This window comes from Galleria mellonella, unplaced genomic scaffold (assembly GCF_026898425.1).
Source record: "Galleria mellonella isolate WM207_F2 unplaced genomic scaffold, CSIRO_AGI_GalMel_v1 utg266, whole genome shotgun sequence".
NCBI lineage: Eukaryota > Metazoa > Arthropoda > Insecta > Lepidoptera > Pyralidae > Galleria > Galleria mellonella.
The window spans coordinates 819,845-847,604 of record NW_026442061.1 but is presented as its reverse complement, the minus strand read 5'-3'; the positions used below and the strand labels follow the sequence as shown (position 1 = coordinate 847,604).

The 27,760-nt window shown below is 34.2% G+C and overlaps 1 protein-coding gene across 1 annotated transcript; it reads left to right on the top strand.

Annotated features, from left to right (window-relative positions):
* The first annotated feature begins 633 nt into the window (after positions 1-633).
* LOC113509227 (solute carrier family 25 member 16-like) lies at positions 634-22,302 on the top strand. Its single transcript, XM_052895130.1, has 6 exons — positions 634-923; positions 1,784-2,010; positions 7,968-8,156; positions 9,756-9,912; positions 16,440-16,581; positions 21,137-22,302. Exons 1-6 carry the CDS (start codon positions 860-862, stop codon positions 21,312-21,314), a joined length of 957 nt encoding a protein of 318 aa, XP_052751090.1. The 5' UTR covers positions 634-859; the 3' UTR covers positions 21,315-22,302.
* Positions 22,303-27,760: the final 5,458 nt, after the last annotated feature.

Below are 27,760 nucleotides of genomic sequence, written 5' to 3'. Positions count from 1 at the left end.
AATGTTGACAGGGAACCAATAAATGAAGATAGGATGAATATAGGTTATCATTCTATTTATTCCATTAAAAAAAATTGCCTAAGTAATTGACGTAGATACAGAAGCATAGAAAAATAATCGATGATTAAATCCACATACATTGTCTGTGGTTAAACCGAAACCAATCGTCTCCAACGCGTCTTATTTATGACGATTATGACAAGATATTAATATATGTGAACATCATTATTCACTTGATCAATCTTTAACCTTTCTTGTCGATTTCTAAATAGATCTATTGTAAGATCAATAACATCTAAAAAACAATGATATAATTTCTGAGACGCCATTTTTCTAAACCTATCTCTAAAATTAAAATTTTAGTTTGATATCGCGGCAAAATTTTTATTTTAAGAAACTATTTGTAATTGAAATAAATTTCTAATACATCCAAATCAAAATTATTATAAATGTATTTAATGATAGTCCATAAAACAGTAACTACGCGAAATTATCTAATTAAAATAATAGGTTAAGAAATAGGATTATAGAAATGGCGTCCTAGAATCAAGTTCACTGATTGTAATATATAAAATAGATTCGATTTATTCGAATCGAGAATTCGATGCAAACCCTTGTGCTGTTAGTCCAGTCTAATGGAGTGCGGCACTAACCGCCGGTGAAAGTTGTCAAAGTTGATTTGATTAGAGTGGACTGTACTGTGTATTGTTGGATCTTGAATAGAAAGATATTTGTGTGTTCGTGTACTTTAGTTAATTTTATTTAATTTAAAAATATCATGTTAATATCTGATTAATACAAGAATACGTTAATGCTTTATAGTGTGTTAGTTCATAGAAAGCAATCTTCCTGAGTGAAGATGGCACTGAAAATGGAACAAAAAAATGATCTTGATTTTATACTCAAGAGTTTATTAGCTGGAGGTAAAGCCATTTTTTATAATCTAGAATATTATAATTTTTTTTATATAATAATCACTAAAATTAAAGAAAAACTTCCTAAAAGTCTAGAATTTGGAATTATCTTTAATTTTAACATAATAATTATTATGTTACATGGTAATAAGGGTAAATTCCTTTAAAATTGAATATTCAACTAAAATGTTGTAAATATTTTTTTATTACCAAATTCCATACAAAACATGTTGCTGAATTTGTGTGTGATAAAAAAACTTGAAAAACATTTTGGAGATTCTTGAACTATTATCTCCTATTCCATACCAAGATCCTCTTCATAATATTTTCATTCTCATAATAAATGTTAATAAGTAGTTTTATATTAATTTTTTTTTTTTGGTTTTTGTGATTAAATTTTTTATTAATTTATAAGTATACTTGTAACAATATATAAAATATATTAATTGTCCAAATTGTCCATTTTTTAATTATATAAAAAAATAGTAAGCCATGTTCTAATAACTATTATACTATTCAGTAGTTTTTTTTCTGTAAATTTATTCATATGAATGGTTAATGGAGTAAAATAAAAAAAAAAAATGAAAATTAGTAAAATATTGACCCTGAGTAAAATATTGACTGGCTCATCTTTTCCCCTGATGACAAAAGAAATACTGAGATCATCACATTTTACTGAGATATACATCAGGTACATTATTATTACAGGTAGATGTTGATGAAATTCAGTACCTTCTATGATTCTAATTAAGAAAAAGATCATTGAGATTCTGCAATATTCACTGCAAAATTATATTTTATGTGATTTTTTAACCCTATGATGAATAAAAATTGATGTCAAAATTACTCTTAAAATGTTTTGTTCCCAGGTATTGCTGGCATGTGTGCTAAAACAACAGTAGCTCCTCTAGACCGGATCAAGATCCTTCTGCAAGCACAGTCAGTCCACTATAAACATCACGGCGTAGTCGGTGGCCTAACTGCCATAGTACGGAATGAGTCTCTCCTTGCATTGTACAAAGGGAATGGTGCTCAAATGGTTCGGATATTTCCTTACGCCGCTACACAATTCACCAGCTTTGAAATTTATAAAAAGGTTAGTAATCTCAAGAGAGTAAATAAGTTAGGTAGAACTGAGACTCTTATATATGTTCCTGTAAATTCAGTAGTAATAATTATATTAGCTTAATATTATTATATTTGGCTTATTCACTTGCATATATATCTGTTAGTTACAAATAAGTTTGCAAGAACCTCTCTGCGGTTTGAAGGGAAGAGAGGGCATATTTGGTATTATAGTGAAAAGCTAACTGTACCTAGTCTCAGTTGTACCTAGATATTATTTTACATTTTTAAGCTATCCAAGATTTTATCTAATAACTAGGTTTTATCTGTAAATTCACCTACATAATAGGGATACATTGTTTGACATAAAAAGCTTGTCCTTTTCCAATGGCAATTCTATTAATAAATTTCTTGATGATTAGTTGAGGTATCAAACTGTAACAAACTCACTTTCTCATTTCTAATATTAGTAAAGAAATAGGTAAAATATTAAACTGTGTCTCTTTCTTGGTAAATATATCCAGATATAATCATATATAGGTATAATAGAAAACATTTGCAATTCCAACCAAAACAGTATTTTTTTAGAATTTTGTCTACATGGTTTGTTCTAGCATATTGCAAAAAACCGAATTAAATGCAGTTTTCACAGTTGCATTCCTTAAGGTCGAACTTAAAGTCTAATTTGCATTTAATCTTGCTATGTCATTTAGAAGTCAGTTTAGAAGTTATTCACTTTCCTACTTCAAAAATTCATGCAGTCATGCAAATTTGAAGAAATTACTTGTGATATGAAATAATATTGAGTCTATAGATAGTATTGTAATAACTTCCTAGATAAGATAATGAGGGTGTTTGTTATTACAAAGATTTAAATTTATATAATAAATATGCAAAATAAATGTAATGGATATTAAAAATACATTCAATTTTCCTTCTGAATAAATGTCCAACTAATTTATCAAATCACTTATAATTATCTCGATAATACATTGTGTATATATTTTGTTGTTCTTCTACTCATAAATCAATTACATTTTATATTTTGACCTAAAGTTCAATAATGTATCTACTCAATACAAATACTTCATCATCATAATATATCAAATAAGTTACTGGGCTTTTAGGGAGACGTTATTGACAGTAATGTCTCTCTAACAGGACATGGATTATCATTATATTAGCCGTTAACTATTCACTGCTGAACATTGGCCTCCTGCTTAGGGAATTTTGCCAGTGGTTGCCATGCTGGCAGGCTGGCATGGCGGGGTTAGGAACCGCAATTAAGTTTTTGTGATGATTTAAGAGGTATGCTGCTGCCCATCCCTCGATCATTATGTTCCCTTAGTCGCCTCTTACAACACGCACGCAATAAGAAGGAGTGGCCCATTCATGGATATCGGTATATCTCCACAATAAGAGAGAGGAAAGGGATTGTTAGTAATGAGGTCTAACAGCTCCATTGCTAGCAATATACTCTATCATGTCGACCTCCACGCAGTTCCCCCTGGAAACTATTGTGGTGAATTATTGTTAAATTAGCGGGGTCAATTGACCTGCTTTCATCCTCGCCTTCATTGATCATCTTTCACTGGGGCCCCACCAGCGTAAACCGAGAGCACAGGCGAGGTTACCATTCCATGCGCCCCCCAACCCCACAATAAGTAGATATATATAGATTGTATGTAAATATTTATTTTAATTTATGTTTTTCACTACTACTTCCTGTGCCCCTATGTTAAATTGACCGGAAGAAATCTCTTTTAGAGACAAGTTCGCCTTTGCTATCATTGTTATTAACTTATTGTTGTTACTGCATGTGTATATATATATATATATATATATATATATATATATATATATATATATATTGTATATGTGTACCATTGATATTCTGAAATTGTAACCCAATAGTGCAGACGGGTTCATTGTTGCATTTACATAGATTAAAAAAAAATTTTTGTTATTCATATAGCTACATAATTACTCAAACACAATCGGCATGTATAGGTATCTTCATATACCTGATCGTTACGCGTTGGTACGGTCTATTACCTACTTGCTATGCAAATATTCTGTGTTTTACAAGTAGGTACAAATACTTATGACATAACTGGAAATAGAATTGCTTTGGAATACATCTCAATCAAAATGAAGGTCAGAGCCGGGGTTTGTATGAATTGAAATAAACAGACAAGTTTCGACTTTTAATAGTTTTTCTTTATAGTATTTTGTTATCGTCACATTGGAAAGGAGATATATATATTGTCCGGAAAGTGTGTGTTCTGGAATGATACTCTAAAACCCCTTGTAACCCAACAATAGTTCTGGTCTGACCGCCGATTCATTGTTGCATTTGTCACGCCATCTGTGATTAAAAAATATATTAGTTATTGAAGAGCAGCGCGTCGTAATAACTCTCGAAACAAGAATGGCCGTGAAATTTTTGCAGAACAGTTTATGGGGATGATGCTGTGAAGGAACCAATCTTCACAAGTGGCTAAAAAGATTCAGAGAGGGCCGATCGTTCAAGATGACCCACGTTCAGGACGTCCTTCCACTTCACATTCCGACGAAAACGTGGAAATATTCTGTGTTTGGGGACCGTCGTTTAACGGTCAGACAGGTGGCTGAAGAGCTTAATTTGGGCAAAACCGTGGTCCACGAAATTCTAAGAAACGAACTAAATGAAAAAAATTTGCGCCAAGATCGTTCCGTGAGTTTTTGAGTAAAAATTCCATTACGGTGACCGAACACCCCCCTATGCCGGATTTGGCCCCGTGTGACAAAAACCAAATTGGTACTTCGGGGGCGGCATTTGGGGGACATAAATGAGATAAAAAAAGCTACGACGGGGCAGCTGAAAACCTACAACCAAGGACTTTCAAGAGCCTTTCACAGTGGAAACGGCGTTGGCTTTATGTCACAGGGGGATTTTGAAGGGGATAAAATTGATTTACCTGAATAATTGTAAAATAAAATTTTTAAAAAACTTTTATACGTACTTTCCGGACAAACCTCGTACATTTACATCTGTTATAAAGGAGAAATGTAAATTTTTTTGTTTGCAATTTTTTTTTATACAACTTAGAATAGGCAAACAAGCTGACGGCCCACCTGATGGAAAGTGGTAACCGTCGCCTATAGACATGAGCAGTACCATGTTGACGTAACAGAGTGTAGTGTTTCGCCCATTATGCCCTCCATGCGTTGCGATTCCTGAGGACTCAGGTGTTATTCCTCCGTACCCAGTAAATTCACGCCATATCCTACCCTTCAAACTGAAACACAGCTACGCAAACACAACTGCTTTACGGTTGAAACACGAATGGGACAGAGGTACCCAAGCAGTCGACTTTTGTGCAAAGTCTCCCTAAATGGATTAACTCGAAAAATGCTTCACCGATTTTAAAAATTCTTTCACCTTTAGAAAATTATATTATCAGTAAATAACATGGGTTGTATATGATTAAAAAAAAAAAGAATTGTGAGGAGCCGAAGATATTAAACTGTAGTGTTAATAAGTTTTGTATACATAACATATATTCTTTAATAGTTTTTTGCCGTGACTTCGTCTATCTGACCGGGATAGCTATATTGATTGATTGGGGGAAAAGGATTGTTCGTAATGAGATCTAACAGTTCTATTGCTAGCAATGTACCCTATCAGGTCGACCTCCACGTGGTTCCCCCTGGAAACCATCATGATTGATTTATTGTTGAATTGGTCACTAGAGGCAACTGTCATGCTTCATCCTAACTTATGATTCCTCACTGGTGACCGATCGATGATGCAGGCGGTAATAACATTCCATTATCATCTATTAAAAAATATATATAGACGATTAATTCAGCCGTCAAGGCGTCAATAGGTAACAAACAAACTTATTGTCATTTTTATAATATTTGTAAGAACTCGTGCAAAACTTGATTTGCAATATCGACTGCCGTCTACTTACAAATTACTAATTAATTTATAATGAGTACTTTACGGTCAGTGATGACATAGCTGTGGTTTTTGAAAGTGAACGTTTTAAAATCTGGGACGCATACCGGAATTCATGGTGACGAACGTACCATAAAAATATCGTGTGCAATTATGACTCTTATGTCCTTCCTTGTAAGAGTTACACCATAAAATTCATGCCGTGATTATGTGTGCATATCTAATGGCCATTACGGTAGACGTCACTTTCTTGGTATACGTGTTTCTAGGCCTTTAACATAACTATGTACATTGTAGGGATTACAACAATCGCACGTCGAATTTTTCTACAACATTTTATGACTTTTATTGTTATGACTTTACGGTTTTTTCTGCTTACCCCATAAACCACATGGTGTTAAGATAGATAGCTTATATATTTAACATTTGTATAGTTTATTTTAATAACAATGAAAATGTAAATAATCGAATCGATATAATTTTAAACGTTCGCGTTGTTGACACACATTTTAAATACATTAACGGTACTTGGCGCGATGCAGGCAATGCAAAATTGCAGATAAATAGTACCAAATTTTTCATTGTTCTATCGTGACCACGACGTGCAATCCACGTTGAAAGATTACTTAACCCTTAAAATCCTGATTTTTTAAATCAAATTAAAAAATATATAAGTGTATCCTTTACTGTGTTTACTAATGGGGAAAAATAGTAGAAAAATCAAAACGACCTCCCTATACGATACTATGATGAAGCTGTTATATTCCTAACATATTTTAAAATATATATTTCTTACTGGGAACAATATTTTACTGAAAATATAATGAAATACTAAAATAAAAGGAATGACAGGAATGGAGAGACCAAGTCATAATTACATCAGGCAGATAAAAGAAAAAGTTGGTATTGTGTCGTAACAAGAGGTGAAGAGGCTCGCTGAAAATCGTAGTGAGTGGCAAGAGCTCCATCGGCAAGAGCGCATCTCTTAAATATGGGGGAAAAATTATATACTAATGATAATTGAAGAATAAAAAAAAATCCGTTCAGATTATTCGGTTTGTGTTCAAAATGTCCAGAGTACCTACTTATTGATCGACATTGTAATTCACAGTATCTAAAAAAAATAGTAAAATATATTATTTATACTTTATCTATAGGTCTATAAAAAAAGTGATGAGATGTAAATTATTATCAAATGTTTTCTTTGGAAATACTTTGGACCCAATCGATTATTTAATCGATGACTCTACAAAGCTCAAATGATATCAAGTTATTATCTTAAATGAAAATAAATAAGGTATGCACTTGTCGATCGCTGTGCCAACGTGACACTTGACATGTCCACATTTCACCAAGCATATTTAAATCAAACTTGGCTTAAAATCAAAAAGAGGTAACCCTACTCGTTACTCGGATTTATCACCAAAAGGTTTTATTATTTATAAAAAAAAAATTCAATAGACACAAAGTTTTGGCTGTCAAGCAGATTCGAACTCATGACCTTTGGAACCTATGAGTATTCCACTAGACCACGACACTGTTATGTTTCTTATAATACTCACTAATATTATGATCTTGAAAGTTTGTTTGTCTAATTGTTTGTTTGTTATCTCTTGGTATAAATAGCAATCTCTGTATTTAACTTGTACATAATATTTGGGACGGAGAAGGACATAGGGTTACCAGTCCAATTACATTAAAGAATGGGCGGTGATAGTCACTGGGCGGCAGTAGTCACTTACCATCAGGTGAGCCGCATGCTCGTTTTCCCCCTATGTTGTAAAAAAAATGCAGGGTTAGCGTTAAAAAAAGTTTATATCCTAATGTTTTTATGGAACTTAGAATGGAAAACAAGCTGACGGCCCACCTGATGGAAACTGGTAACCGTCGCCTACAGATATGAACAATATCATGGGCATAATAGAATAGAGAGTGTCACCCATGATACCTCTCACGCCTTGCTTCTATACCCTGTGATTTCATTGTCATATCTCGCCCTTCAAAACGAAACACAGCCAATACATTTCCATTTGTTTCCACAGTATTTAAACGGAGTGCATATACCGGTCGTGCAACACGGCGATAAGTTCGTAGCGGGCGCGGCGGCCGGCCTCACCGCTGTCACGCTGACCTACCCCCTGGACACGATCCGCGCTCGTCTTGCCTTCCAGATCACTGGCGAGCACAAGTATACAGGGATCGTGCACGCCGCATCCACCATGTTCAAAACGGTAAGCTATTAATTTTTTTTACAATTTAACTTAACTCGTAATTTTTTTAAAATTAAGTTAAAACTGACTTCAATCTTCTTTAAAATGTAGAACCCTGAAAAGCATAAATACGAGGTCTGTCCGGAAAGTTCGTATAAAAGTGTTCTTTTAAGCGCAGGACCCCTTCCTTATGTCCCTAACAATGCTTCAGTTCTGGTCTGACCGCCGTGCGGTGCGACACGCCATCTGTGAAGTTACCTCTTAACGAAACCCCGTCGGCATGGAGCCCGCTTCCGTTGAAGAGCAGCGCGTCGTAATCAAGTTTCTCTCGAAACTCGGCAAGAATGGCCGTGAAATTTTTGCCTTAAAAATGTATCTCAGAACAGTTTATGGGGATGATGCTGTGAAGGAACCAACCGTCCACAAGTGGCTAAAAAGATTCAGAGAGGGCCGAGAAAGAGTTCGATGTTCGGGGGATTGTCCATCAAGAATTCGTCCCTCCAGGCCAGACAGTTGATGGAAAATTCTACGTCGATGTGCTCAGACGCCTCAAAGCTCGTGTGGCACGAGTTCGTCCAGAATTGGCGCGAGAGGGGCGTTGGATTCTTCACCACGACAATGCCCCTGCCCACACCTCTCTTGTTGTCCGTGAGTTTTTGAGTAAAAATTCCATTACGGTGACCGAACACCCCCCCTATTCGCCGGATTTGGCCCCGTGTGACTTCTTCTTGTTCCCAAAAACCAAATTGGTACTTCGGGGGCGGCATTTGGGGGACATAAATGAAAAAAAAAGCTACGACGGGGCAGCTGAGAAACCTACAACCAGAGGACTTTCAAGGAGCCTTCTCACAGTGGAAACGGCGTTGGCACAAGTGCATTATGTCACAGGGGGAGTACTTTGAAGGGGATAAAATTGATTTACCTGAATAATTGTAAAATAAAATTTTTAAAAAACTTTTATACGTACTTTCCGGACAAACCTCGTATGGAAGAAATATACACAATAGTCTGTTTCTTAAGACTCCTACACACAAGAAAAATAGAATCAATTTGAAAATCTCCCTTTTAAAAATCCGTTAAATATTCTTTTTATTTAAAAATAAAGTTTGATATAGATCAAATATAAATATCTAAATAATACTTGGTCAATTCTATTCGCAAACAATTTTATATGTTGATCTTTCAATCTGATTATATTTTCTATTTCAATATCTGCCTATCTAGGCAATTGATAAACAAGATATATATAAATATGTCTTTGCGATTATCGAATATGGAATCGTTTCGATTTGCGCTCACATTAGAAAGAACGTCAATAATAATATAATTCCAAACCAGTACGAGATCATACCTTCAAGAAAAGAGCATGTTCGTTTTTAAAAGACCGGCAGCACACCTGCAATGCCTCTGGTGTTGCTCTAGTGACTCATGAGTGGCGATATTCACTAACCATCAGGTGAGCCGCATGCTCGTTTACCCTTTGTTGTATAAAAAATATATGATTACCACCATCTTTATCTAACTCATACTCGTGAGCTCATCTATTGTCTAAGATGTCTTTATTCTATTTAAATTCAGCTTTATAATTCTCGAATACAAACCAACTACTGTCGTTGCTAGGAAGGCGGCATCCGCGCCCTCTACCGTGGTTTCGTGCCAACCATGGTGGGAATGGTCCCGTACGCCGGATTTAGTTTCTACTGCTTCGAATCCCTCAAGTTCCTCTGCATGAAATACGTACCGAATACGTTATGTCGGAAATGCGAAAGGAATACTGGTGAGTACAGCCACAATATCCTAATATTTTATAAGCAAAAATCTATAAAGATATGTTAACGTCATGTATTAACAGCTTGAAGACGAACCGGGCCAGAGCTGACGACCTATCTTATGGAAAGTGGTAACCGTCGCTTATAGACATGAAAAACTCTATGGATATTACAAAATACAGAGTAACACCCATAATATTCCTTGTACGTTGTCAATCCCGAAGATGTTTTACTGGGTACGGAGGAATAACACCTGAGTCCCCAGGAATGGCAACGCATGGGGGGTATCATGGGCGAAACAGTATACTCTGTTATGTCCATGGTACTGCTCATGTCTATAGGCGACGGTTACCACTTTACATCAGGTGGGCCGTCAGCTATTCTAAGTTGCATAAAAAAAAAAGATGTTATGAGTCCATATTCCATAAATTCACTGCCGTGTCACACCAGCCACACAAAAAAAGCAGTTACACGAATGGGACAGAGGCACTCTAATGTAAAGAAAATGACTTTCATGCAATCTACCTCTGGTAATTTGCATGAAATTTGCTACTTACATATATAGAATATATATTTTTTTACATCTGGAAAATACGCCATGCAGACACTGTTTCTAAGCCGTGTGGGTACTGGTGACCTCCTATTTGCTAAAAACCTGATTTTATACTTCCCATCTCAGAGCGAATGTGACGTGGAGTCCCATTTGAAATCGACTACAAAAATCCAGCGTATAATAGGGATAATAGTTATGTTAATTCAAATGGGCAAAGTTGCGAGGAACAGTAAAGTCTATTCCCTAGTCCTTTCTCTTGCACCAATCTAATAAAGTTGTCTGGGAGGAAAGGGATTGTTAGTAATGGAGACTGAGAATCCCATTGCTAGCAATATGCCCAACCAGGTCGACCCCCTCGCGGTTCCTCCTGGCAACTATCATGGTTAATTCCTGATGAATTCATCATGATGGGCTAACTAATCTGTTTTCATTCTCATCCATCACCCTTCACTGGTGCTCCGCCAGTGTATCCCGTTAGCGCAGGCGAGGTTACCATACCATTTTCACCCATAAAAAAAAATAGAGTTGTCTGATTTTTCCGACATGAAATGTATGGATTTTTTTTTTGTATCTGAGAAAAAAAAACTTACATATCGCTTCTATAAAAATTTTATCAAAACCGTTTAGTTTTTTAAATTAAAATAAATGGTTTTGCCACAATAGAAGTCAGTTTTTTTTTTAACACAATATCGGTTATTATCAGTTATTATAAGTACATCTAAGTATTATCATACATATCGCCAGAAGGAGTTACGTGAATCGAAATCATAAACACATATAAGATAACTTTTCACTCGTGATTTGAATGACCTTACGACATGTCATGTTAGTGTTTTACATTTTTTTTTTTATATTTTATCTAATTGTAACAAACTCTCTATACGTCATAATATGTTACTACTCGTTTATCTATACTAATACGATAAAGAAGAAGCATTTGTTTGTTTGTTTGTAATTGAAAAACTTAACTATTCAACCGATTAAAAAAACCTATAAAAACTACATTATCAGTGGGTAATGTAGGCTACATAATGTTCTACCAGCAACCCGCCTTAACTTCGAACAGGTGGGAATTCTTTAAATTGATATAAACTTTTTTTTTACAAATCGATTGAAATAAAACAAACACTAAATGTTAAGTGAAGTAAACCGCAACGCATTAGTAAAAACTGCGTTCAAATCGGTTAAGCCGGTTCTGAGATTAGCGTGCATGAAGGCACAAACAAACAGTCATACAAACAGACAAAAATTCTAAAAATCATTCTTTTGGAGTCTATTTCGTTCGTTTAGCCCCCCTATAATAGTTTTTCTTATATATTTTCCATGTACAGACAGCGACCAGTTATGATTTTATTATATATATTGATATACCCGTGTGAAACCGGGCTGAATCACTAGTGAATTATAAATGTGTAATATTTAGATAAACGTATTTCCAATTAATGTTATGTAATTGTTTTTAATGTGTAAAATGTAGGTTTTTCTGTCTGTTTGGGTACATTTGTCCCACTCGTGTTTCTTATGCAAAGTAACTAAGCGTATTACTGTTTCGATTCAATATAATATAGTAATGAAATTATAGGGAACAAAGGCAAACATGGGTTGCCATGGGTGTCACAGTGTATTTTGTAATGTCTATCGCACTATCGATGTTTATAGGAAATAGTTACTGCTATCTAGTGTGCCGTCAACTTATTTGCCAATCTAAATTCGATGAACAAAATTAACATAAGGTCTTAACATTCTAACTCACTCTAATTGTATTGAACGAACCAAACATCAAATATGCTACTCACAAAACTAAATAAAAGTGGGGAAGAAAGGTCCTTGAGTGGCGACCCCCTACAGGCAAACGCAGTGTAAAATGACCCCCCACTAGATGGAGTGACGATCTCAAATGCATTGCAGCGATTCGATGGATGCAGGTGGCTTAGGGCCGTTCTTTATGACGGTTTAATGAGGGAGGCCTATGTTCAGCAGTGAACAGATAATGGCTGATATGATGATGATGATGATGATGATTAAACTCAATCTACCAGAGGGAGACTTTGTACAAAAGTCGATTGCTTGGGTACCTCTGTCCTATTTGTGTTTCAACCGTGAAGCACTTGTGTTTGCATGGCTGTGTTTCGGTTTGAAGGGTGGGATATGGCGTGAATTTACTGGGTACAGAGGAATAACATCTGAGTCCTCAGGAATGACAACGCATGGGGGGTATCATGGGCGAAACAGTCTGTTATGTCCATGGTACTGTTCATGTTTATAGGCGACGGTTACCACTTTCCATCAGGTGGGCCGTCAGCTAGTTTGCCATTCTAAGTTGTATAAAACAAAAAATCGAAATGCTAATTTTAATATTACCATTTTATATAAATATAAGATATTGTATTCAGTACACTTATTTATTGTACACTCCAAAAATAGATAAGATCGGTTGATGAAATGAAATTTGTTTGATAAAATCAATCGTCGGTAAGTAGTTGGCACCTGGCACCTCCCGCCCACACACTGTAGATAAAGTACGTATTATTAATAATAATATTCTCGTATGCGATGGACAGAAGATCTTTACCCGTTCTACAGAGACTGGTATAGCTTTGCCAGCGATCGTGTAACTTGGAAGCAGTTGAGGGATGCTTTTCCCTGCAATGGGATACCATGGGCTATGATTGATTGATAATATAACAAATGACAGTTCCGTGTGGTCCTAGCAGAGAATAGGTCACCCCTTCCTTTCCCATGGTCGAAGGATGGTCATAAAACACCACTAAATCCTAACTGTGATTGCCAAGCGTAGAAATCCCCCAGTAGGGGGAGGCCTATATTCAACAATGGACACTTAACGGTCGATATAATGATGAACAAATCATTGCGAAATGCTGCATGCCAAAAATCAACAACGTTTTTTACTATCTTTGGCAACTTCCCGCATACGTCTCAACATTATCAACATGTCCTTATTATTATTGTCACCAGAGGGAGACTTTGTACAAAAGTCGAATGCTTGGGTACCTCTGTCCCATTCGTGTTTCAACCGTGAAGCAGTTGTGTTTGCATGGCTGTGTTTCGGTTTGAAGGGTGGGATATGGCGTGAATTTACTAGGTACAGAAGAATAACACCTGAGTCCTCAGGAATGGCAACGCATGGGGGTATTATGGGCGAAACAGTATACTCTGTTATGTCCATAGTACTGCTCATGTCTATAGGCGACGGTTACCACTTTCCATCAGGTGGGCCGTCAGCTTGTTTGCCATTCTAAGTTGTATAAAAAAAATGTAACAGATCCAATATTTGGTCCTTCGAGTCGAATAATATAATACTAGAATAACTTTAAGAGAGCGTATAATTTACTTTATTAATGTTAATATATTCTTAACATCACCTGCGTTTATGCCAAGAGGCATTTTAATGAGGTTATTAAATAAGTATATATTAATATACAAGTAAATTTGTTATGTATGACTGTAGCTCGTACAGGTGGGAATGTAAAGTTTTTAGAGCACTCAGGTTGAAGTTACAGGTATACAATTTCGACAAGAGCGCCGCCTATATATTATATAATAATAAACTGTTGCGCACAGGAGAGATGTATACAGAATGTGCATATACAAAAGGTGGCCTTATCGCTAAAAGCAATCTCTTACAGACAACCTGGCATAAAGAATGGATAAGTACAGAGAGAAAGGTAGATGGCGCAAGTCAGACACAGTAAATACATAAAAGGAATCAAACAAAATGCAAAATATTCTAAATATAAAAATAAGATTACAATACATAAACATACATATATAATACATAAACATAAATATACTAAATAGATCAAGATAAATCACACGTAAACGTCAAAGCAAATTAAAGAGATAGGTAATGAGATTTTACCTGCCTCTTGAACGAGGCAAGAGATTGCGCTGATCTAATAGACAGTATATACAGTATGAAGTACTAAATCCATGTACTTCCTCAGTTAGGGTCGAGAGTCTATGCCTGATAGTAAAATAATAAGGTAATGTACTGTGATCGTAACATGATTGATAGTACTGGCCACTTTTTAATCAGACAAACTAAGAATGTTTGTTGCGATAAAATACAATATTGTTTACATATTATTGCACGTGACTATCCTTATCTGAGAACACGTTATTACCACTCGAGTATTGTCTCAATTTGACGTTTCAACAATTTAGTTGGAATGAGTAATTCCAACACGTATTCCACGGGGGGAAACGGATTGTTAGCAATGGATTTTGACAGCCCCATTGCTAACGATATGCCCTATTAGGTCGACCTCCACGTGATCCCCCTGGAAACCATCGTGAACAATTCTTGTTGAATTCGTCACGATGGGCTAACTGACTTACTTCATCCTCACTTATCATCCTTCACTGGTGCCCCGCCAGCGTATCCCGCTAGCGCAGGCGGGGTTACCATTCCATTATCATACATTAAAAAAAAATACGAATTCCACACACAAATCGCCTCATACGATACGCATGGTAAAGGAAGGTGTGGCCCGTTCTATGCCGGTACCACACGGCTTTTATAATAACAAATAGTCCGTCAAGTCGACTTTGAAACTTAGCAAACGAATTGTATTCATATCTGAATCACATCGTATAGTAAACGTTAAATAGTGTAATGAAAATATGCATTTTGCATCTATACCAAGCACGCAAATTGCAAATGAACCTTTGGACTCAGGAACTGCTATTATAAATAACTGGAGAGTCGAGCTGTCTGGCTCGCTTCGCTTCCAACAGCGAAATATTTCAGGGGAATATAAACAGACACACCCGCTCTGACGTACCAAACATACATGCATATGTGTTGTATTTTGTATGGCTATGCCAATATTTATAAATAAGGTCGGTTATAAGTCTTTAAGTAAATACGAGTATTATCCATCTATGGCCTTTGCTGTTATTAGTCATTCAATAGTAAATAGGCTCCATATAACATAGTTGAACACAACGATAGCTCGTTCATGCGTCATACTCGTGAACAGTGTTTTTTTTTATGGGTGAAAATGGCATGGTAAACCCCGTCTGTACTATCGGTATACGCTGGCGGGGCACCAGTGAGAGTGAGGTGAGGGTGAAAGCAGGTCAGTTAGCCCATCGTGAAATAATCCGTTAAAAATAACCAGGATGGTTTCCAGGGGGAACCGCGTGGAGGTTGACCTGATAGGGTACATTGCTAGCAATGGAACTGTTAGATCCCGTTATGAATAATCCTTTTCCCCCCCTAACTCGTGAACGGGTGCCTCTCATAAGGGCTGGTCTGTTTAAGAATACTGCGACTGATTATAGTTTTTATCAATATAAAATTTATGCTAGTCATTGTTATTACATATTTTTTAACTTGTAAACTTAATTCTTGTTTAAAACAATCAATAGCGAAGTTTCTTGAAACTACTGAAATAAGAATAGGACAGAGGTACCCATGTAGACCACATAGTAGAAAGTAGCTCTGGTACTTTTATACAAAGATCTCCACCGTGCATACCTGTCTACAGGGCGTCGTCATGGTCAGCCCAGGAAACGAGGCCATCAAATAGGCCTGATCCTCTAGACAAGACAAGATAGAATGAGATAGCAACTTCCGATGACTCATTCCAAGTCATGAACTCGCTTGCGATAACGATTCCGTCAATAAATGATTCGAGATGTCGCATTATAGGAAATAAAAGATTCCTTTGCCTTGCAGTAGAATGGTATAGGTTTTTTGCAGATGGAAATGGAATGGATGGGGATCGTAATCTAACGGTATACAATTGCGGGACACCAATGAGGGATGATATGTGAGAAAGAAAGCAGGTCAGTTAGCCCTTGAAGAATTCCACGAGAATTAAACACAATGGTTTCCTGGGAAGACCACGTGGAGGTCGACCGGACTGGATATATTGCTAGCAATGCGACTGATAGTCAGCATTACTAACGAGCCCTTCCCGTCTACACGCCATACATGATTGGATATTCCTCCAGGTGGGCTAGTACTGACGGTGCCAGCTAAGCTCCTCTGCGGCGGGCTGGCGGGCGCGGTGGCGCAGTCCGTGTCCTATCCGTTGGACGTGACGCGCCGGCGCATGCAGCTCGCTTGCATGACCCCACAGACGGAGAAGTTTGGGTAAGCGATAATAAATATATTACACCACTTGTTGTACTGTCTATATATATATATATATATATATATATATATATATATGTATTAGTACGTTTTTTATCGAATTTTGTCATTTAAAATAAAACTAAAAGTGACAAAAATAATAATATACAATTTCTTACTAATTATATAAATTTAAAAGTAAGTTTGTTTGTTTGTTACCTGTAAGTGCCTAATGGCTTAACCAATTACTATGAAGTTTGGTATACTTGTACTATATAAAATAGAAAAGTCGTGTGTGAAAGCTAGAATTATATAATTAATATAGAAACCTAGCGAGCTATTTATTTATTTTATGCACTGTTATTTCGATAAAAAGACATCCTTATTGTATTTACTAATTGTGCCCAAAACAAAAAGATATATTGTAAATTAGGCATTTTAATGTTTGATCATATAATTATTTGTAAAACTAGTTTAGGCGTCTGGTTTGTCGTAAAGTAGCAACAGTTTCAATCCAGTAGTTTTAGTTATATTCTATTTAACATTTTAGTACTTTCCAAAACATTGAAAAAGTGAAAAAAAAAAACATAAAATTTTGTCTTTAAATTCTCTACTGTTATTTCTTATTTATTTATAGATAGATAGATACTCTTTATTGTTTCCTCCAAAAGATTACAATAGTAAACTTATTATAAATATAAATAATTACAACAAATAATCACAATGAGAAAACAATGGGCGAGCTTATCGCTAAGAGCGATCTCTTCCAGGCAACCTTTGGATGGAGAGGAGTAATTATAAACAATTTGGTGGGAGGCACGATGAAAAATTTTGTTAGTTCTAAATATGGGAGATGTGATATTCTCTACTCTATGGTATAGGTAGGCTACAATAAAATAATATGTATGAGAATCTAAATGCACCACTATTTACTAATTACGCCTTTTACAAAACTGCTATAGATGCACTATTGTTTTTACTGGTATCTATTTAGGTAGTGTATCCAAATTTGATGAATTCTCGACGTGTTAAAAATATCAAACTTAACTTGAAAATTTTTTAATAGCATAACTTAATATGTTTGTGGTTTCTGACATATTGAAGGAAAATAAAATTCCTACAATCTGTAATTATATGAAATTATATATGATAATTACAGATTACTCCAATAGAAATTTTATTAAAATCTGTTTAGTAGCTTAGTTTTTAAACAAAGTTTTTTATTTTATTTTTTTTATTTTAACTTTATCTTTCTTTATCATTCAAGCTATATTCTTTTGGGGAAAATATTAAATTTCGTTGGTAGAATTTCCTTCAAAATGCTGATGTATTCGACTGCACCCAGTATTAACGCACATGCCATTAATTTATCCACGTTCTATATTTTATCGGTGCTGCATATTTTGATAAACGTTTTAATCAATTAATACTTAGACTGAAATTCGCTGATAAATCCTGCTAACCTACCTCAATGGTGTTATTTCTTTTATTATAATATCATTGGACTATCTATAGATATTGAGTAGATCTCCTTTTTTCAACAGTTTCTTAATTCGTGAGAAATAATTAGGTATCAACAAAATTTGACTGAATCAAGACATCGTTTTGTAAATAGAAATTGTAAACATATTTTTAATATGATTTTATTTATTCATTTATTTATTCATTGGAAAACCAGGGCTACACTAGAGCAAAAAAATACAGTTTAGGATCACAAAATAAGCCACTAATAGGTTTTCACAAGTAGTAAGTTTTATATGTATTATTGCGAATATTGTTGATAATATTAAAATCACATTTTAATATTGTTGTTAAACTCTAGTACTCTTCACAACATCTCTCTTCAGTCGTACACTCTTGACAGAGTGGTCGTGGTTTTCACAATGATAGTGGACCGTCGATGAGGCTTTCCTTCGCGATTGAGGTCCTCGCAATATGTCTCCATCTACTTCTGTTCGCCGCCGAGCTAGAGCATTCCACAATAGACTGCTGTGTGGCCGTTTTGATGAGGTCACTTCACAACATACTCAATCACTATTTTTATTTTGCGGAACAAACACTTGGATCTACGAGTATAAATAATTTGGCAAGACGATATGTATTCTCTAATTAATCTGTTCAATCATCAAGTTATCAACCATGTAACTTATTGTACAACTAACGTGACCTAACGAATATCTTTCTTCTTGCATGTTTCTTGCACTTGGTGACGGCAACACGTACAGGAGGTTGGTTATTCAATACAATACTTATTTTGTATACATATACAAGGAATTTAGTGACGAAATAAGACAGTATATGGCTATTCCTTCTCGTCTCTTTTTTATAATGTACCTATATATCAACGAGCATTGATGTAATAAGATTATTTACCAAACCTGATCCCTAACTATGTACTCTCAAACTTGTGCATAGCTGAAAGCCTTGCTCACAGCCTAAGGTGGACATCAGACAATACTGATGTGGGCACGGCTCACTTGGGCCCCTCTTAAATACGCCTATGTCAACGAGACGTTTCGTAAACATATTTCACTTAAAATATATAAACATTATTTATTAAAATATGCGATTGTGCCCGTTTAAATATTTCATAAAATAATTTGCATAAAATAATTTTATGCAACAAGCATAATCGTGAGGGTTCTAGTGTCGCAAATCAATCAACAAGGTAATGTACCTATCGATTGCATAAGGAATTATCACTTAAATATAATATAATAATAAATACAGACGAATTAAGATACTTATCTATTTAGAAGTCACTTCAGAATATATAAAAAAGAGTCGAGTCGATCAATGTCATACTGTTACTCGATTGCGGCTTATTATAACCGTTACGTCACGCCTTGAATATGTATGCAAACACACATATTTTCTTTTTTTCTTTCTTGTTATTTTATTATAATGTATACAGCTGCATATTTGTTTGGTTTTAAACTTGTAAAACGAATATCATTCTTATACATATTGGCTAAATGATGAAAGCATTTTGAGCATACAACGACATGGTGTAGTTAAAGCTATAGCCTAAAAATGGCTCAAACTACCCCGAAATTGGAGACATTTGTCGACTGTTGCTGTTATATTGAACTTAGTAGTCGACCTGGGCATTTAGACAAATAGCAAACGAATTCGTCGATGAAATCGACATTGCTAGCGAGTCCGTGAGATAAAATGAGATAGCAACGTCGGATGTCTCACTCCAACTCATGGACTTGCTAGCGATGTCGATTCCAGCGACGAAATCGCTCGCCACTTGTCTAGAGGCCCTGATCATCTAGACAAGCGGCAGGCGACATCGCTAGCGAGTTCATCATATAGAATGAGATAGCAACGTCGGATGTCTCACTCCAACTCATGGACTTACTAGCGATGTCGATTCTATCGACAAATTTGCTTGCCACCTGTCTTGGGGGCCTGCTCACGTTTCGCTGAGTATATTAGAATTCAACATGACTAAAGACAAACCTACTGCAATCGTTAACTGCGTTTTCCATAATTAAAGAGTTAGTCGGAAATTTAAATATTTGTTATATTTAAATAGAGATATTTTGTGCATAAGTAAGACAACATCTAACTGGGTTCCTCTATCTCTAACCCATTCACGTTTCTGCCGCTAAGCAGCACTGCTTGCATGAGTGTGTTTCAATATGAAGTGTGCCAGGAAGGATGTTCAAGTATTACGTAACGCATATTTTGAATATTTTAACCCCCCCCCCCCCCCCCTCTCTTTACCATATAAGGGGCCGTAACATTTTTCTATACCCTCCTTCTCGTTACGTAACATTCAAGTGACCAATTTTACACTCACAACACTAACGATTACATTAACTTGCATTGACAACGGAAACAAAAAAAAATACCTACGAGTGTAATACAGTTGAAGGATTTCCCTTACGAAAAGGGTTGCCAACTTAGGAAATTTTAATTCCCTAGTTTTTTTTATTTAAATAAAAAAATAAACAAAGTTACATAACGCGTTGTTCGAATACCCTTCCCCCAAATTGCGTTACGTAATACTTAAACGCTCCCCAGACCTTAGGAGTGGCAATTTTCAACCGACTCCAAATAGTTTATTCTCAGTTTGGTTATATTTTTTTTCCTATTTGTTACCTAATAATTCCATCAGTTTTAACCCTTAAAAGCCTGATTTTTTTAAATCAAATTAAAAATATATAAGTGTATCCTTTATTGTGTTTACTAATGGGGAAAAATAGTAAAAAAATGAAAACGATATTTTTATATATTTATTTTGAAAAAAAACATTTGGTAACATGTAAACCGCCAAATATTAAAATAAAATCGATTGTAGGCGCCCAATGCGATTTAAAACCCCGGTATCAAATTTGAAACTTCAGGTATTTAAGGGATGAACCGATTTGGAAATTTCTTTTTTTTATCAGAAAAGGTACACCTACAGATAAGTCCTATAGAAGTTTTATCAGAATCGGTTTAGTAGTTTAGTTTTAAAAACAATTTTTTTTGTTGATGTGGTTTTGCCAAAATTGAAGTCTGATTTTTGTGGAACGCAATCTCAAATTATAATGTCGACTAATCGTTCTCTTCATATCCACAGCGCTGGCATGATCAAGACTCTAACCCTCATATACCGAGAGAACGGTATAGTGAAAGGGTTGTACCGCGGGATGAGTATAAACTACATCAGGGCAATACCGATGGTTGCCACGTCATTCTCCACCTACGAGCTCATGAAGCAACTACTCCAGTTAGACACCGGCATGAAAGTCTCGTAATATCAAGCGAAATTTTTTTTTTTTTTATTTCATTTATGGTAAACAATCATAATATATTTTTAATGAAATTAGACATTCAAAAATAATGTAGACAAACAAAAATGTTCTTATCGTATTTTTTTTTATCATAACGAGTTATACCGAATCTGTTTACTAAAAAAATTCTGCCTACCCTGCCTGGGAGACAGGCGTGACAGATATGTATGTATGTATGTAAAAATTAATTAATCTAATGCGGACTTTAGACTAGCAATTGCTGCATAACAATCAATTTGATTTCTAATTATTGCATTATATACAATATAATGAAATATAAATTACAATTTTGTTATATTATAAAAGAAATATATATAATAATACTAGTATAAACATTTGCTCCCATCCTTGTCTAAGTATAAAGGAGTAAAAGGGACAATTTAAACATATACTTAAAATTAATGACTATACAGTAGAGTAGACAGAATCAATATAAAAAAAAAACACTAAGAAATCCAGCAGTCGATGAATTATACCATCGATAATTTCAACAATACAAAATCCAATTAAATCAGATATACGTATTATGATAATGCTCGTGAAATAATATTTTTTATAAATAATCGAATGATAAAACAAACATGTAAGAAATAAAGCAAATTTTAAGTAAATAATCAATACTATTAAATTTTAAAAGTACAGTCACATAGTTAGCAATGTTTAAGAGGCTATGGTAATAATTTACCGTCAGGCAGATCGTATGCTTGTTTACAACCTTTCCCACCTTTGTGACATAAAAAAACTATAGTTATAAAATATGAGGTTATTATATTAGCACATTTTAGTGCAATTTTAAATAATATATTGGACGGAATAAATGGTTTCCAATGGACATTTTAATTAATTACTATTAATTTCTACCTAAACCACATTTTTTATATTTAGCATGTTGTTATTGGCAAGTATTTTAATGAAATTAGTAATTAAAAATGTGGCAATAACACATATATATATATATATATATATATATATATATATATATATATATATATATATATATAACAATTAATCAAAACAAATATATTTATTCTAGTAATCATTCGTTAATTTTATTCACTTTTATTATGACAAAAAATGCTAAGTTTTACTAAATACGCCAAGTATGAAAAAACATAGTAAATAAAAAAAAATTGTAAATACTGAAATGGACTGTAAAACAGTCCATTTTTAGATATATATTGAATTTTAATTACATTGAAACATCGTGATATGAATTTTCAATACAGAATGATATTTTTTCTACCATGACTTAGTAGATACTATATTTTAAAATTAATTGACTTAAATATATAAATATATTTACGTAATATATAAATATATTTTTGATAATTTGTAATTAATATACATTGCAGTATTTTTAATTGTATGTGTATTTTTTCATTATGCACTTTGAGTATATATCGTATTATATGTATATACATTATTTTGGTATTGAATTATTTTAAACGGCTTGACTTTTAAGATACAATTTTCCACTACTTTATTACTACATCTATCAAATATATATCTATGTCTTTGACACAAAACTGTGCCTTTTGTATATTTATGAAATTAAGCACAATTAGCAATTTATCTTAAATATTAAGAGCTGTTTATTTTAAACAGAATTATTGAATTCTATTATTTTTAAGAGCTAGACAACAGAGGGCCTACCACGAAATATTTTCCGAAATTTCGGGGACGAACGAAATAGAAATTTGATGTTAAAATTACATAATACTTGCCGTTTAAAAATATTAAAATATCGTTCCTCTGGACTATTAGGATAGGATTTATGATGAATGAAACGTTAAGCTCCATTTACTGGGTCGATTTAGGTACGAACAAAAACACGAAATTGAGCGCGAAAATTCGGAATTTCATTTCATGGTAGGCCCCCAGTTCTAAGTTAAATCTCCGGTCAAAGAAAGAGTACTGTTTCAAATATGGATCCAATTTCTAGTAGCTCCAATATCTAATAAATTATATCAATTTATCTTAGTGATCATGCCTGATGTCGTTGAAATCAAGATACGATTCGATGATGGAAAAATGTAACTATGTACTACATACTTGCATATTAATTAAAAATATGTATATAATAACGAATGCTCAAAATATTTTATATACTCTTACAAACTGGACAATCAAGTGTTAAAGTATATAAGTGTGTCTTAGTATAAAAGTAAAAAAAAAAAAAACATATTTAAAGATTTTATCTTGTTTATTCTGTGAGGCCTTTTTTTTTTAAACCTATTTCTAAATTTAAAATTTCAATTTTATATCACAGTAAAAATTTTATCGTAAATACAAATATAAACTAAATTTTAAATATATTTAAGTGAAACTTATTATAAATTCGGGTTTGTGATGATCTATAAAGCAGTAATAACACGACACTATTAAATAGTTATAAGGTTACTCAGAATCGATCACTTTTGGTTTCGTTCTAGGCCTACACCCATTATGAATATATAATATAACAATATGCCTACAGGGTTCCGTAGGCATATTGTTTTACTTTGTTTGTAACTGTATAATAAAGCTGGTTAGAGATTAGTAGCGATGATTATTATTTTAGCATATTGTGACTTCGGATTTATTAATATTAGGTAAAATGTAAGTTAATCACTGTTGCCACTGTTGATACGACAACATAACCTTCAAGAAAAGTATATATTCCTTTTTAAAAGGCCGGCAGCACACCTGCAATGCCATAGGTGTTGTGGGTGACCATGGGCGGCGGTAGTCACTTACCATCAGGTGAGCCGTATGCTCGTTTGCCCCCTGTGTTGTAAAAAAAAACTTTAACCACTTTTTTTTTGCTAAATGTAGCAAACTTTTGAAATTCGTCAATTCCACTGAGAGTACTGTATTCGTTGCTCATCAGTTACAAAAAAAAAAAAGATATATCAGTAGCTAAAAAAATGTTAACACTTCTATTTGTCATCTCTTCACGACTTGTTTTTGAATCGTTCTATTTTGGTCACCTTTTTATAAATTTACATGAATTTTCTAGTACATTTTTTCGTCAGCCATTTCTACAAGTATTCAAATCTTAAAAGATTTAATAATTTTTTTTTTTTTGAAGTGGCAACAGTGATGAATGTTTAGTATTTATTAAGTAGGTGCATACAATGTCAAATTATACTTATTTATTGAATTAATTAGAAATAATTGTGAATAGCTTTAATATAGTTGTGTAAATTCAATCTGTAGGATAGCGACGAGCATAACTGCCACTGAATGTATCTATCAGTACTGGCCAGGTTTCTTATGACGAGATAAGGGTTTTTAATTTTAGTACACTTAGGTCCTCAACACGCTTGCGTATGCGTAATTGCATATTCTCATCTGTTTAGCACCCATATAGATAGTGGCAAATTAATTTATCTATAGATATATTTTCATTACCGCACGTGTATGAAAGAATATGACGCTGAACATCACTGTGCCGTTCTATCCCGTGCTGTAACGAAAACATATCTATCGTGTCTAGAGGATCAAGCTCGTAACTATTATATTGTGGTTCTAGAATAATCTTACGAATAGAAGAATCCATACGCTTTAATTATGCAAAATAAACTTATGAGATAAAATACACTGTTATAAGTTATTGTATTGCACGTCATCAGTATCGCTATTACGTTATCGTCGACGGAAAATCGAAATCGTTCTAAACAACTTTAAGTTTTCCATTATGACAAAACCACCTCTTCGGTTTAGTTAATTTTTAATTGTACTTTTGTTTTTGTATAATCGTCTATCCAACGCTAAGATCTATACAAGGTAGGCAGAGAAAAATGTGTATAAGTGTTTTTTTTTTATACAACTTAGAATGGCAAACAAGCTGACGGCCCACCTGATGGAAAGTGGTAACCGTCGCCTATAGACATGAGCGGTACCATGGACATAACAGAGTATACTGTTTCGCCCATGATATTCTCCATGCATTGCCATTCCTGAGGACTCAGGTGTTATTCCTCCGTACCCAGTAAATTCACTAAACACACTATTGTACGCTGTTTTGCATTATTAGTAATTGGCTACAGTGATCGTTTACCATTAGACGGACTGTATGCTTGTTTGTCACTTTCGTGGTATAAAAAAATCATAGGCCCTCTTTTCATACGGTGGTGAAACTGAAAAGTGCCAACCGTCCTTTAAAATCATTAACATGAATAATGATTCCTTACACTTATTTGGTAACGTCCTTAGTACTGGTCGTATTAATATGAAAAATATTAATTTCGGTTAGCACTTTTATAATTTTTTTTATACCACTGAGGTGGCAAACAAGCATACGGCCCACCTGATGGTAAGCGGTTACCGTAGCCAGATTAGCCGGTGATCAAATACCAGTTTAAATGTGTGTAATATCGGATCCATACGGCAGCTATTTTAATTGCCAACCACTAAGTTGCTGCTAATAATCCTGTTTACACGCAAACTTAAAATAGTCGGCGTCTTTGGTCGCTTCCTTACGGAACGGCCATTAGTCTTCTATGACATGACCATAAAAATAAATATCCCAATTTGACACTCCCATGAATTCGATAGTAATAGCTTCATTGGCGTGCTGTAATTCACATCCTATCAGGGCTTGCAAGCAGAAAGTATGGCAGTTAGAATGAGTATTACGCGTCATATCGTAAGATTAAATAAACATAAATTTGTAACACCCTTCTCAATCTATGCGGAGTCGAAGGAAGTAGGAAATAACAATTCTACGGAGTCTATTTTTATACTATCAGTACGCTTACACGTTCGAATTCAATATCACATACATTATAATACTATGCAGTTTCTATTGCATTGTTATTGTACTGAGGGAATTTGAGCAGAGTTAAACATCAACCAATCAAAATATCGTGGAATGCTCTACTATTGTTACGTACTATTATGTAAATAATAAAAATATTTATTTTTCTAATTTTTACACTTCCAAGTTGTTCTATTCCAGATTTAAAAACGAAAATGAAATGACATTATTGTTGTTAATGAATTATTACATGAGCAATTAAATTGATTTATTGTTTGATGTTTTGTAAATTTTTTTATTAAATTAAATTACATTTAAGATATATTATTTTCTAGTATGTACCGTTTAGATTTTTTCCAAAACCTTTGCAGTATAAATATACTGTAAAGGTTTTAGAAAATTATCTTTTAATGTATCGCTTATACAATAAATAAAAAGCTCTTCTCAAACATGTCGAAGTGGATAATAGTAAATTTTTATTGTATCCATTCAATCCCAATATAAATTGTTGTAGAATATATCTTTATATTGAATAAAAAACTCATTTTTATATGTTGTGTTTTTTTTAATAGTCGGCTAATAACTTTCAGACTTTCACGTTCATGTTTTATGCAAGAAAGGGCCATGTGGTCGCGGCATAGAAAGACTTAAAGCGTTGCCAAAGTCAACTGCGGTTGCCAATCCGCCTGCCAAGCGTGACAACTACTGGCAATATAAGGGGAAGCCTATATTCAGCAGTGGACTGTTACCGGTTGATATATGAGACAGGGATGAACATGATCATTTAGGTAAACTATTATATAAATAGATAATACATAATACACTTGACAATTTCACAATTCGTCAAAATTCGATTTGTGAGAGATGATTATGTAAAACTAATTAAAATATATTTATTAATAGTTGCATTTTTATTTGTAAAGCCCCAACGCAGAGAGGTGTTATAACTTCAATATGTCTGCCTCTGTGTATCTATCAAAAAAACGGATAGATTTTGGCTCATTTTAGATAATTTGGTCGAAATGGTTTTTAATGTATGTTCAGGCGTTATATGTAAGACTATTAACTCATCTACTTGACGAAAAGTAAAATTCTTTTAAAATTGGGTGTACTGTATGGTACGATGGTATTTTCATGACATGGTAACCTTGACCAAAGGTTGGAGCTTTTTCTTATTATAGAAAATGTGTCAGGGCTTTTTTTATATTTCTAATAAATTTAACTCGTCATCTATTAAATATGTGGTATTTACTAAAACGATAATAATGGGTCGATGAAAGAAAACTCTTGCATTTTAATAATTATTTTTATTTATTATCTAATTCCTATGAAGGGCACAGTACAGTTGCGAGAATAAATTATTGGTTTGTGTTGAACGTTTACATTTTATTGCCATATGTAGTCAGCCACTATCTGAATCACGGTATACATCGCGCAACACTAGTTCGCTCTCCACGCACGAGCGCACTCCACACTTCGCGACCGTTTTGGAACCTTTTTAAAAATTGAATAACGTCTATGCATATTACCCGGAAAGCCTTAATTAATTAATAAGAGCTTCGATTGTGTGAAATAATGATAGGAAAAGCCGAAATCAATATTATGCGAGTACATTAAAGGTTCAACATCATATTTCACGCTAACGAAGCTCCGCATTATACATATTTTC